The sequence below is a fragment of the Mytilus trossulus genome, chromosome 6, assembly GCF_036588685.1.
Source record: "Mytilus trossulus isolate FHL-02 chromosome 6, PNRI_Mtr1.1.1.hap1, whole genome shotgun sequence".
NCBI lineage: Eukaryota > Metazoa > Mollusca > Bivalvia > Mytilida > Mytilidae > Mytilus > Mytilus trossulus.
The window spans coordinates 39,461,774-39,475,436 of NC_086378.1; the positions used below are offsets into that span (position 1 = coordinate 39,461,774).

The following is a 13,663-nucleotide window of genomic DNA, read 5'->3' on the forward strand; positions in this document are numbered from 1 at the left end:
TGTTGTATCTGGTAATTAGTAAAATGACATTGGACTTAACATATTTATTAGTTTAGCATGTACAACATCAAAACTACAAATTGACAAGTTCTATGAATCATAATATCATGTTGAAATCTAAACATCATTCGGTAACTGGATACCCAATCGGTGAGATGGTAAAAGTTTTGCCTCATTGATGCGATATCCGTATTGTAATCGTATAGGTTGTTCCCCCCGTGCAGGCTTATTTAGTGGTCGTGGATGGTACAAGTATTCTTTCTTTTTGGTCAATCGTGCCCTTTCGCTGCTATCAAAAAAATGATCTCTGAAAGAAGACATACATTTTAAAATAGAAAATAAAATGCATGAATCTGAAATAATTTTAGACCTACTTGAAGTGCTGCAATTTAAAACCAATTCCTAAACTTGAAGTGACAGGTAATAGACATTTGCGCAACGTCCATACTCAAGTCTGGTATCTGATGTTCAGCAGTTGTCGTTTGTGTATGTGGTTCTTAAGGGTTTCTCGATTCTCGTTTTTTATATAAACTAGACCGTTATATTTCAAGTTTGAATGGTTTTACACAAGTATTTTGGGGGCCCTTTAAAGCTTGCTGTTTGGTGTGGAGCCAAGTATCCGTGTTAAAGACCGTACCTTGAGTCCTTGACCTGTAATGGTTAACTTTTATAAATTGTGAATTGGATGGAGAGTTTTCACTCATACCACATCTTCCTATATCTATTATCTTATTGGCGTATACCATCAATTCCTATTTACATATTGCCTTTCATGTTTGCGTAAATATAGGTTGTTTTAGTTCTTCGATGAAGCTAACGGTAAGTTACGGAAGCCGATAAGGGCCATTCAAAAAAAATATTTTATGTCGTAATTACGACATAGCATGTCGTAATTTCGACATAACATGTCGTTATTACGACATCGCTATGTCGTAATTTCGACATAACATGTCGTTATAACGACATCGCTATGTCGTAATTTCGACATATCATGTCGTAATAACGACATAACTATGTCGTAATAACGACATATATATACTAAAAGAATATGTATTTTAATTTGCAAGAGACTAAATGACACAGAAATTAACAACTATAGGTCATCATAATACCCCCAATAATTAGATTAGCCCCCGAATTGTCAGCTATAAAAGAGGGAGGAAAGATACCATACGGAGAGTCCCCGAAATGCTGTGTGGCAGACAGTGTTATTATTTAATTATTAGCTCCCTGGGTAAAACTCCAAATTTCATATTTAATGTATTTTAGTGTTAAATAATTTACATGAAGCTTATGAAGTATATATATGTTAATTGCATATTTTTTGCTATTTGAATTTATTGGTTAAAGATTTCTATTTATATTGTAAAGTTTGATATTTGCATTGTCGCAAAATCCTAGGCTACCTTCTTTGGATACGTAAAGTAAGAAATTCATATATAGATCTCATCTCTGAGTGACAGATACCAATTGTCCAAAAAATGTTAAATAAACCGCATTTCATTTGTCCTACAAAGGCAAGCAATTCTTTCTACCTCCTTATATATAGCGCATACTATATGAATGTATGTAACAATGGTAACTTGTAGTATTGTTTGCTCTATTTCAACTTTCAAACGTTGGGCACGATGTTCCTACAACCCCTAGGATTTAAAACAGAATCTTCGCAATTTCGTCCGCAAAACAAGACTTAATACCAGTTCACGGAATGTTTTACTTCTCGATTTGTCCTGCTATTCATGTTATAACTGTCGTGATAAAAATTAATTCCTGTACTAGCGAAGCCGGAACTTTTCGTCAATATAAACTTGTGCATGAAATGGAGGTAATTGAAAGACGAATCCCAAACAGCGACGAAAACCGTTTCATCGAAGTAATAAAAACCCGGGATTATATTTGCCTTTTTCGCGGACGATCCAGGAGTAGATTACTATATTTTAAAATGTATATATTTGAAGATGACTTGGGGAAATAATTCTCAAACTTAGGTTCAAGTAATTGAAGGGGTGTATTTCGAAAACATATGTGCCAGAGAAAATACAATTCTATTCAAATTTAACCAAGGGTAAACATGTTCGATTTCCTTGTAGAGTGTCAGATATATTTGTATTGGGGTTGAATTAAGATATAGAAAGTTTACAATGACGGATGATATCACAGTGGATGATATGCACCTTGAGAGTTAAACATCCTATCCTATGATAAATTTTTTTTATAGAAAATCGTATACATGTACTTCCGTCCTGTCTTTCCTTCCTACATTACTCGCGACTGTACTGCATTTTTAATTGAAATAACTTAAAGGGTAAACATTATTAAATCGATTTCCACAACTCGAGGTAATTTTTGATAAAATGACATCACAAAACGAACAGAACCAGAATCAGCCAACACTATAAAAAAAAACACGAATAAACTTGCAAAAATTAATCGAAGTCCAAATCCCTCTTTGACACTGCATTTTAAGTGTAACGGAAAATCGTGCCCAACGTTTGAAAGTAGAAATAGAGCTATCAATACTTCAATTCACCCTTAATACAAGATGCCATGTAGTTTGCGCTTATGTAAAGGGAGATGGGATGCTTGGCTTGCAAAATCAGTCCCCATATCAATCCAAAAAATAATCTTCCAACTAATAAAAATCTGATACACCCTTGTCTGGCTGTATAGCCCTTTGATAAACGATATTTAAGTCCAGTGAATTATTTTTTTTTTTTATCTTTATTCAATTCTTCATCATTTATATACAACAGATATATTACATATTACACAAATTTAACACAAAGCATTATTCTAATGCTTATTTTTAAATAATAGATGGAATCTCAAAAATATATAAGTTTCTCACTGAAGGTATTCAAAGAAGGTTACCTAGGATTTTGCGACGATGCAAATATTTAACTTTACAATATAAATAGAAATCTTTAACCAATGAATTCAAATAGCAAAAGCTATGCAATTAACAAATATATACTTTATAAGCTTCTTGTAAATTATTTAACAATAAAATACATTAAATATGAAATTTGGAGTTTTACCAAGGGAGCTAATAATTAAATAATAACACTGTCTGCCACACAGCATTTCGGGGACTCTCCGTATGGTATCTTTTTTCCCTCTGTTATATATATGGGGCCTTTTCTAATCATAGGGGGCATTATGATGACCTATAGTTGTTAATTTCTGTGTCATTTGTTAGTATCTTGTCAATCATAATACATATTCTTTAAGTATAAATATGTCGTTATTACGACATAGTGATGTCGTTTTAACGACATGTTATGTCGAAATTACGACATGTTATGTCGAAATTACGACATGTTATGTCGAAATTACGACATAGCGATGTCGTAAAAACGACATGTTATGTCGAAATTACGACATAACGATGTCGTTATAACGACATGTTATGTCGAAATTACGACATAGCGATGTCATTATAACGACATGTTATGTCGAAATTACGACATAATTTATTTTTTTTGAATGGCCCTTATCGGCTTCCGTAGTAAGTACCATGTCTATAAATTTTACCTACTTTGGAACAATACAGGAAATCCATTTATTCAAACGACAATTGCAAACTTGCTGTTGCTGTACAACTTTCTCCACTACGTTGTCACACATCTTCGGTGCAGGATATGCAGTGTCTTTTCTGGTTTGTATGAAGATATTTCTACAAATTAGACAAATGTAACATATGAATCATTATGACTTAGTCCATACGATCTGTTTGCTGTCTAGTTCTTTGTGAAATGAATTTTGCTGTGAAACAGAGCAGATCATTTAGTATAATAATTATCATGAGTTGGTTGATCTGAAGGTGTAATAGCACAACACAACTTTACTTTAAAATTCACTAGGTTACAAACTATTTTAACCGTATGACTTACTATTATGTTGTGACATATAGGGAACGACCATTTGATGTTGAGAGGAGGGGAAATCCCTTAATGAAAACATCAAAGATTAAGTTAATAAATAAGGGTTTTATTGTGCGTAAGGTTTTTCGTGTTGTCATTATTTTACAGTTAGAGGTGCTTTGTTACGACTCGGGCAAATTTTGATTCCCTCAGAATTGCATGCATGCTGACCTGAAAAACCGTAAGTCAGCATTATACTGTATATCATCGCAAAATTTTTACTGATACTAAAACATACCTGTCTTCTTGAATTTTCATTGCTGTTATAGTTGTAAAATCGCTGATATGCTTTTCCACTCCAGTAGTTGTCAATATACCTTGACCCCACGGATCCATTTCTTGCACGGTACTGAAGAAGGATTCACTGCACATTGTGCTGGGCGCTCTGGCGCAATATGTACCACCTTTAGCTATGGCGTAAAGATATAACTTCCCTTCCATGCTTGATCGGAGACCTTCATATAAAATGTGTGATAATCCTTTGATCCTTGCACCATATGGTGGGAAATGTCCAAAATCTACTCCTTCTGCTAGCCAGTCGACCAAATCCATCCGTTTTTCGCAACGGGAAAAGGCTGAAATACCAGGGGTGTCATCAGCTACAAACAATGCTTCTCTTATAATGCTACAAAAGTTAGCTTCTTTTAGATGTCCATTTGAAATCATTACATCTTCTACTGCCTTACTAAACATTGTTCTAGAAAGTTTTTCTTCCATTTGATCTAAAATTTCCCTTCTGACGAGACTTCAATAACACTACGGTTGAGGATGTTAGGCGATATATTTGCAACTTGCTCCCATGCCTTTATACTTATATTTTCAACCTTGTCTATGCATACACACTTTCTTAGATTTGTTGCAAGATGGGTTTTGTCATACACAAATATGTCAAAATCTTGACACGTTTCATCAAATTCAGGCACATAGTACGGTTCAAAAGTCCTTTCATTATCTCCTTTTACAGTCACTTTTGATGACACATGTGACCTTTCTCTCCATTCCTTCAGCCTTTTTGGCATAGATAAGTGGTAATAGCAATATTTAACACTTGTTTCGGATAACTGTTTTTGGTTAAAGCTTGTACTGCTAATTCATGAAGGGTTTTTGCTGTTTTGGTTTGTTTTTTTCTGGTCTTTTTTTCTAAGTGAATTCCATCTCCTATACACAGTTAGACAGCTGGTTTACAATATCTACTTTTGTCATCTTGGAACTCATGTCTAGTTCAATATTCCTACCCTTTAAAATAACATTAAAATACTTTGTAATTTCCATTAGTTCACATTTTAGAAACTTATTCATGTTAATTGTTGATGAAAGCAGGCTTTTAGTCGTTCATCTGTCACTGCAGACCATTTCTTTTCATTTTGTAAACGGAGCAAGTACAAAATGTTTGAGTAATCAGAAATAGTTAATACATATTTGTATGCTTTTGCTACTGAGTCATTCATTTGGACTTCGACTGATTGAACATTTGCCTCATTGCCATAAGGACCGCTTTATGGTTCGTTTAATATTGTTGACTCGTGGTCCATATTTTTTAACCCACCATTATATTGAACTACTACGTCATTTTCTGTCTCAAAAAGATCACTTGTGTCTAAGTCTTCTATTCTCGTTTCTCTTCCCTGGTGCTGGTTGTTAACAACATCAGTTTCAACTTGCATTTGCAAAGTCCTTACAATGACCTCTTCGTGTATCATTACATTGTCATCATCATCATCATATGCATTCTGAGAGGAAATCTCTTCAATTGTATTATCACTTGAACAAGTGTCTGAAACATAAGAGCTTTCGGTGTTCTTTTTTCCTGTTTTCCAACCATTTACAGGTGTTGCTATCTTTGCCTCATCATTATTTTCAGATATTGCACTTATACATTGACCTACCTTTAGAAACATACATTTTGTGTTCAACTTGCGAAACATTTGCACAATTTCTGTTTTTTGTAGTTTGCATACTTCCGTCCAAACTGCTTTATTCAACTGATGAAGAGTTAGGGGTATTCCACTTTTCGAGCGAACCATTAATGGTAGAAATTCTCCATCTGATGACGAAACAACAACATCTAGACCTTTATTCCGACATGCCTGCTTACAATAGTCCATAATTCTTCTGGAAATGCCCATAGACAAACTAGAGCCACGAAAAAAATACAGAATTGGCACAGCATGAGGTTCTTCCGGCTTCCACATTCTGTTTAAATCTGCCAACAAAAACACGACAACTTGAGATGCATAGTTTCTCTGTAGTTCATACACTTCGACAAGACATTTCTTTGCTTTCATCAGTGTTCTTACTACGTCGTCATATGTTAAGATGGTATTTTCAGCTGTCCTGTTTTGCTGATTAGCATCTGTATCAGAGCCTCTGACTGACGGAAATTCTCCAAGAAAAACATAATTTTCAATGTCTTCTTTGATTGTCTTTGCTTCTTTTGAAATGGCAGTTGGGCGTTTCGGAACACGAACATTATACAGAGAGTCTATCACGTCTTCAACCTTTCTACAGATACCATCATCTTCAGGAACAATAAACACAGTAGTACTTTCTGTTGACCATGATAAATACAATGTTCCAGATTTTGCAGACATTGCTTTTTGTTCAAACAAAGTGTGTGTGATGTACCTAGTTGGGATTTTATAGTGAACAGGCGTCGTGAAGATATTGCCAATCGGGGCTTTCCCTTCAAAAGCAAACTCAATACCAGCTGCAGACGTTAGACTACCGTCAGGAGATACGACCATATCATTATAAACGTAACAACCTTCTTCATGGAAAATCATGACAGGAAAGAGAAACGGCATAATTACGATAGAAAGAGTAGCAATTTCGTGTATTTCGGATTGGGTACCGTGACGCATTGCATTTTGTTGTTCTTTGCTAGGTTCGTCTGCTTCAACACCACTGATAACTTTGTCGAAATGCTGTTTTTGTTTTTTTAAACTATCACATCCGATAGCAGCATACATTGTGCTCCCAGTTACTTTTGCTTTACGTCGTGAATCTATCCATTCTTTGCTATGCTGCTTTGTCAAGTGAGTTGAAACGACAGTAACATTTAAGCGTTCTTTTATTTCATCTGGCGATTGAAGAAAGCGAACATTTTCTTGCAACTTTACATTAACAATGTTACCTTTTGCAAACACATGTTCAGCATTGTTTAAGACCGAATCAGTTTTGCATATAGTCCACTGAACCTCCAACAATGTTGACAAACAATTGTCGACCTTGTATAGAACTGTCCTGCAAAGATCTGTGGCATACACATATGATGACATTTTTGTAACATTTTTTGATGCAAGACCTTTCAATCGTCTAAGCATACCATCTTTGCTTTTCTTGAATTCTCTAAGTTCCCGGATATTGGAGGATATTATTTCAAAACATTTCTTGAGAAGGTCAAAAACATTCTGTCGTTCATGTAACTGTGTGTTCTTTACAAATTGGTCTATTCTATTTATGTTCCCGATTAATTCTACGAGCTTTGAAATTGCTTTTATTTCATTGGCATGGATTTCCTTTCTATCTTGTAATGTCTGTCCATCCTCAAAGCCAAGAAGATCTACATCACCCCCTTTCCTGACTTTTTTACCATCAAACATAAGTATGTAGGACGTTTGTTCTGCATTTTTTTCGGCCTTGAGGTTAATCATTGAATTTATTTATCCAGGACTATACACTGATGGAAAGTCTGACCCTAATGGATTGATTCCCCTTAAAATGTTTTCGTTTGGACACGCAAAATTTATTCTAGATTTCAACGGAGACAAAGATGATGAACTTCCTGATAAAATGTCACTTTCGGTTTTTAGACCAGACATGAATCGAATAAATCGACCTCCAAACAACTTTCTTCCTAACCAAAAAAATTGAAGAGATGAAGGGGAGTATCTAATTCGCCTTGATTCGTCCTTTTCAAACCTTGCCATATGTGCCCCGGGCATAATAAGGACTAGGTAGGTAGGTATATGGCCCAACCCAGTCGCAGGATCCATAAAAAAATGTCATTTAAGGAGAAAACTATAAGGAGACAACTGACAATTTCATTTACTGACTTATGTTTAAATCTTATTTGTTTTTTCAGCTATTAAAGTTCTTTGAAGAGAATATGTAATGAAAAAATAAATGGTAAAATTCATCATTTATGAGCAATTAATCCTATAAAAATTGTCATGACAGTTTTCATTCAAGATGTCAGAAGGAAGATCTCAACCCCCCCCCCCATAAAAATCAAATGGTAGCTCCCTAATTCAGGTGTTTGTTTATTTTTACACCTTCTGCAGAAAGGAAAAAAAATGCCCATCGAAAACCAAGAAAGATTTTATCTTCCTTAAACACAAAATGCATTTAACTTTTATATATCTAGTGGATGCTAGGCATTAAAACTTTCCAAACAGCACAGGTAACTCTGTACACATAGTAGTTTTTGAGGTAAAAATACGGCCATATTTGTCCATTTGTTATGACCAACCTTAAGGTATGTTACTCAGACATTGAAATATTCATTACGGAAAACAGGATTTTTATGCCCCACCTGGTCTGTGCCTCCGTTCGTCCGTCTGTGTGTCCGTCCGTCCGTCCCGCTTCATGTTAAAGTTTTTGGTCAAGGTAGTTTTTGATGAACTTGAAGTCCAATCAACTTGAAACTTAGTATACATGTGCCCTATGATATGATCTTTCTAATTTAAATGCCAAATTAGAGCTATGACCCCAATTTTACGTTTCACTGAACATAGAAAATGATAGTGCATTTCAGGTTAAAGTTTTTGGTCAAGGTAGTTTTTGATGAAGTTGAAGTCCAATCAACTTGAAACTTAATATACATGTGCCCTATGAAATGATCTTTCTAATTTAAATGCCAAATTAGAGTTTTGATCCCATTTTACGGTTCACTGAACATAGAAAATGATAGTGCAAATTTCAGGTTAAAGTTTTTGGTCAAGGTGGTTTTTGATAAAGTAGAAGTCCAATCAACTTGAAACTTAGTGTACATGTTCCCTTTGATAACATCATTCTAATTTTAATGCCAAATTAGAGAATTTATTCCAATTTCACGGTCCACTAAACATAGAAAATGATAGTGCGAGTGGGGCATCCGTGTACTGTGGACACATTCTTGTTTTTCCTATTTTATATCAAAGTAGGTATTAAATATGTACTTTTTCTTTTGACTTGATATTCTAAAAGCATTTTAATAGTGCCAACATCTCATATCTTATAAACATCTTTTCTGAAACTACTAGGTGAAATTTAACCAAAGTAGGCCACAATCATCATAGAAGTGTTTTGTTTAAAACGTGTGTCCAATGACTCTGCCTGCCAACCAACATGGCTAATATGGCTACAAATAGAAGATGGGAGTAAAATATACAAGTTTTGTCTATTACCTTGAAAACTGCGTTAAGTTAAGATAGAAAAATAATGATAAGGGCAAAGTATTTTCGATTGTTGAGATCTTCCTTCTGACATCTTAAATGAAAACTGTCATGACAATTTTTATAGGATTAATTGCTCATAAATGATGAATTTTACCATTTATTTTTTCATTACATATTCTCTTCAAAGAACTTTAATAGCTGAAAAAACAAATAAGATTTAAACATTAGTCAGTAAATGAAATTGTCAGTTGTCTCCTTATAGTTTTCTCCTTAAATGACATTTTTTTATGGATCCTGCGACTGGGTTGGGCCATATACCTACCTACCTAGTCCTTATTATGCCCGGGGCACATAGGGCAAGGACTAGTTCTTTCCACTCATCTCTGTTCTGTGCTTTCTTTTCTATTACACCCCAGCTGATTCCATGTTCTTTCATTTCAGCTTCAACTGTTCTTCTCCAAGTTGTTTTGGGGCGTCCTTTCTTCCTTTTCCAATCAGGTGTCCATCGTAAGGCTACCCTGGTCAAGTCCTCTGCTGGTCTTCTTAGAACATGGCCAATCCATCTCCATCTTTTCTGCTTCAATAAAGTCTCCATGTTGTTGGATCCTGTTGTTTCATGGAGGTCTTTGTTGGTGATCTTACGAGGCCAGAATATCCTTAATATCTTTCTAAGGGAACCGTTGTGAAAACTGGAGTGCTTGTTGATGTCTTTTTCTGTCATTCTCCAGCATTCCGCCCCATAAAGTAGCACTGCTAGTACACAACTGTTATATAATCTTATTTTGGTCTTCTTACTGATGTTGCTTGACTTCCTGATGTGTCTTAGTTTTAAAAATGCAGTTCTTGCTTTTCCTATTCTGGCTCTGATGTCTTTGCTCCTCTTTCAGATGTTACTATGCTGCCCAAGTAGGTGAAAGATGAAGTGCAGTCTAGGGGTGTTCCATTTAAATCTATTAAAGGAGGCTCTGTGGTATTAAGAGGCATGACTTCTGATTTCTTGATGTTGATGTTTAATCCAATAAAACTTGCATTCTTTTGTAACTTTTGTCTTGCATGTGTGTTCCTAGATGCGACAATAAGGCCAGATCATCTGCATAGTCCAGATCTTCTAGGTAGTTAAAAAGAGTACACCTAATGCCTGTGTTGTTGCTGTTACTGATGGTGGAATTCATTACCCAATCGACAACTATAATGAATAGAAGGGAAGACATAACACAGCCTTGTCTAACTCCAGATTTTACTAGAAAGCTGATGTCTGATGAAGTTCCCACAGTGCATCTGAATTCTGTATAGAACATTTTGATAAGTTGTACTATTTTTGCTGGTATTCCATAAGCTTTCTCTGTGTATGCTGTCAAAGGCTTTTTCAAAGTCTATAAAGTTGATTATTAATTGTCTCTGCCATTCTGTGCACTGTTCAATGATGTTTCGTAGCACAAATATGTGGTCACAACAACTCCTGCCTTTTCTAAAGCCTGCCTGTTCTTTTCTGAGTTTGTTATCAATTGCTGTTTTAATTCTGTCTATTAAGATTTTGGTGAAAATTTTGCTTGGGATTGGTAATAAGGTGATTCCTCTCCAGTTTTTGCAGTTTGTGAGATCACCTTTCTTAGCCAGTCTTATGATGTTACCTTCTGACCAGTTTTTCGGTATCTTGATATTTTACCAAATCTTTTTGAATGGTGTATGAAGAATGTTTGCTGTTAAGGTTGGATCTGATTTAAATAGTTCTGCTGATAGTTTATCGTTTCCTGGAGCTTTATTGTTTTTAAGACTCTTTACTGCTTTGATAATTTCCGATCTTGATGGAATTTCTATATTTACTTCAAGGTCGTGCTCTGCTATGGGTATGTTTGCTGTTGTTTCTGGTTCTGGCCTATTTAATACTTCTTTGAAGTGCTCATTCCATCTATTCTCTTGTTCTCTTTCAGATGTTATTAGATTACCCTGTTTGTCTTTTACTGGCATGTTGGTGTTTCTTTTTTGACAACAAAGTTTCTTCGTAATTTGGTAAAGGTCGCCCATTCTTTGCTCAGACGCAGCTTTTTCAGCCTCTAGAGCCAATCCCTCGATGAAATCTTTCTTATCTTTTCTGGTGGCTTTCTTAACGTCCTTGTTACAGTTAGAGTATTGGTCCCTTAGTCTGTCTTTTAGTCTATCAGAGTGAGTGTTGCAGATCTTTTTCTTTAGCTCTGTCCTGTTGTCAATCAGCGACCATGTCTCTTGTTTGATCAATTCTTTGTGCTTTTGGCGTTTGAAACTTAATATTTTTTCACTGGTCTTTTTAAACAGATCTTCCACTTCTTGCCATTGTTCATCTACTGTTTCACTTTCTTCAGTGTTGTTACTTTTTAGTTGTTCTTAGAGTTGAAAGCGATTCTTCGGTTCTAATTTGAAGTCATGGTTGGTTTTCCTGTGTCTGAGTTTCCCTGTGTCGAATCTCTGTACCCTGCAAGGTTCTGATGCTCTCATTAGTTTGAGTTTGATGTTTGCTGTGACAAGATGATGGTCACTTCCAACATCAGCGCCTCGCCTTACTCTCACATCCTGTAAGGATCTCCTCTATTTGCCATTAATTGCTATGTGGTCGATCTGGTTTTTATCTCTGCCTCCAGGTGATACCCAGGTCAGCTTATGGACATCCTTGTGTCGGAACAATGTTCCACCTATTACACGATTGTTCAGTCCACAGAAGTCTACTAGATGTTCTTCATTTTCGTTCATGATCCCACAGCCATGTTTTCCCATTATTCTCTCAAAACCACTGTTGTCTTGCCGTAGTTTAGCATTAAAATCTCCCATGATGATTGTTAGGTCTTTTTTGGGGATTTTCTCTATCTCAGCTTGAAGCATTTCATAAAATTCTATCTTAATTTCTTTATCAGCTTCATTTGTTGGAGAATAGACTTGGATGATTGATGTCTTTATAGGTTTTGTATTTAGTATTGCTGTTATTATTCTTTCACTGACTGGATTATACTCAATGAGTGATTTAGAAGATGATTTGTTGAGGATGATGGCAACTCCCCCCTGGTGTTTGTCATCGTTTCTACCAGAATATATGATCGTGTCTCCTGTATTTGTCAAGTTTTTGCCAAACCCTGTCCATCTACATTCACTTATACCTAATATGTGCAGCTTGTTTTCCTTCATTTCTCTTAACACTTGGGCTTGTTTTCCTGCCTCATACATGGTACGGACATTCCAAAAACCCAATTTAAGTTTGGTTCTCGCATTCAGGATAATTTTCATGTGACTAGCTTCCTGCTGGCTTTCACTAGTCCCATTCATATGCGCAGAATTCTGCTGGTATTCTGATGTTACGAGACGAGTTAAATTTTTTGTAATCCTTGTTTCCGTAATCAGATGCTGTTTTATGAGTAGAGGAGATTACCCCCTAGCTCAACCTCAAACCTGGTGGACCAGGGTTATTTGTTTATGGTTTTCCTTCCAAAAGATAGATTCCTTCCTTGGCTTACGAGTCTGATCTACCCGTTGATTTTGATGTTAGAGTTTTCTTCTCTTAAGAAAGTTGCCTTAACCAGGCTGCGACCCTCTCCTGGCCGACTATTTTACCCATAGTTGGGGCAAGGTTAATGAGTGCTAGGGCGTGTCCACATACCAGTGGGCCTACACACTGCATTTCTGGGGCCCTTGCTGCTCCGAGATCCCCAACAGATTCGCCTGATTTATTGCAATCAGTTACCCGTGTGCTACCGCGGGGAGGCTACTGCTGAAGTCTTGATAATGTAGAGGCTATGTACTGGCAGGAAAGACTTACTCACTCGGCTTTCTTTTCGCAAAAAATATTGCTAGCCAGCGGCATAAGACATCCAAAGAACAGTCCCATACACTAGACGCATAACATTACCCTGTGATGCACTACCATCACCAACACACCATATAATGCTATCCTTATCTGACATTCTGCAATGAACAGTAATACAGACTTTTCTTGGTGCCTTCAGCTGATTTTTTGTATGTGAGTCTACTATGATGAGTCACAGATCCAAGATCATGTTTAGTTCGGCTGTACTGATTTTTGTGGAAATTAAGGGCATTGAAGGCAGAACATTTCATGAAAATAACACAAAAAGACTTTTTTTTTTTAAACACCTTCATATATATATAAAATGCTGATTTCTAGTATTTGAGTCTCCTATGATGAGTAACAGAATTTCTTTAAATTTGGGTTCTGCCCCATTGATTTAAGAAATTAAAGTTAAGGGCTTTGGACTGAAAATTTCTACTCCTAAAAAGCTTTTTTTGCAAGCAAGGCCATTTGTGTCCTTTCTGGTTTTACCCTTTTTTGTGTTTTGAACAACAACTATAGAAGATAAAGAGAAGCAAAAAAGGATAATG

General features: G+C 35.9%; 1 protein-coding gene across 1 annotated transcript; it reads right to left on the reverse strand.

Moving 5' to 3' along the window:
• Positions 1–10,153: 10,153 nt before the first annotated feature.
• On the reverse strand, positions 10,154–12,592 carry LOC134722706 (uncharacterized). The gene is made up of 3 exons (XM_063586327.1): positions 11,872–12,592; positions 10,968–11,634; positions 10,154–10,364 (listed from the first exon to the last, which is right to left on the reverse strand). The coding sequence occupies exons 1-3, from the start codon at positions 12,590–12,592 to the stop codon at positions 10,154–10,156; spliced, it is 1,599 nt and encodes a 532-aa protein (XP_063442397.1).
• Positions 12,593–13,663: the final 1,071 nt, after the last annotated feature.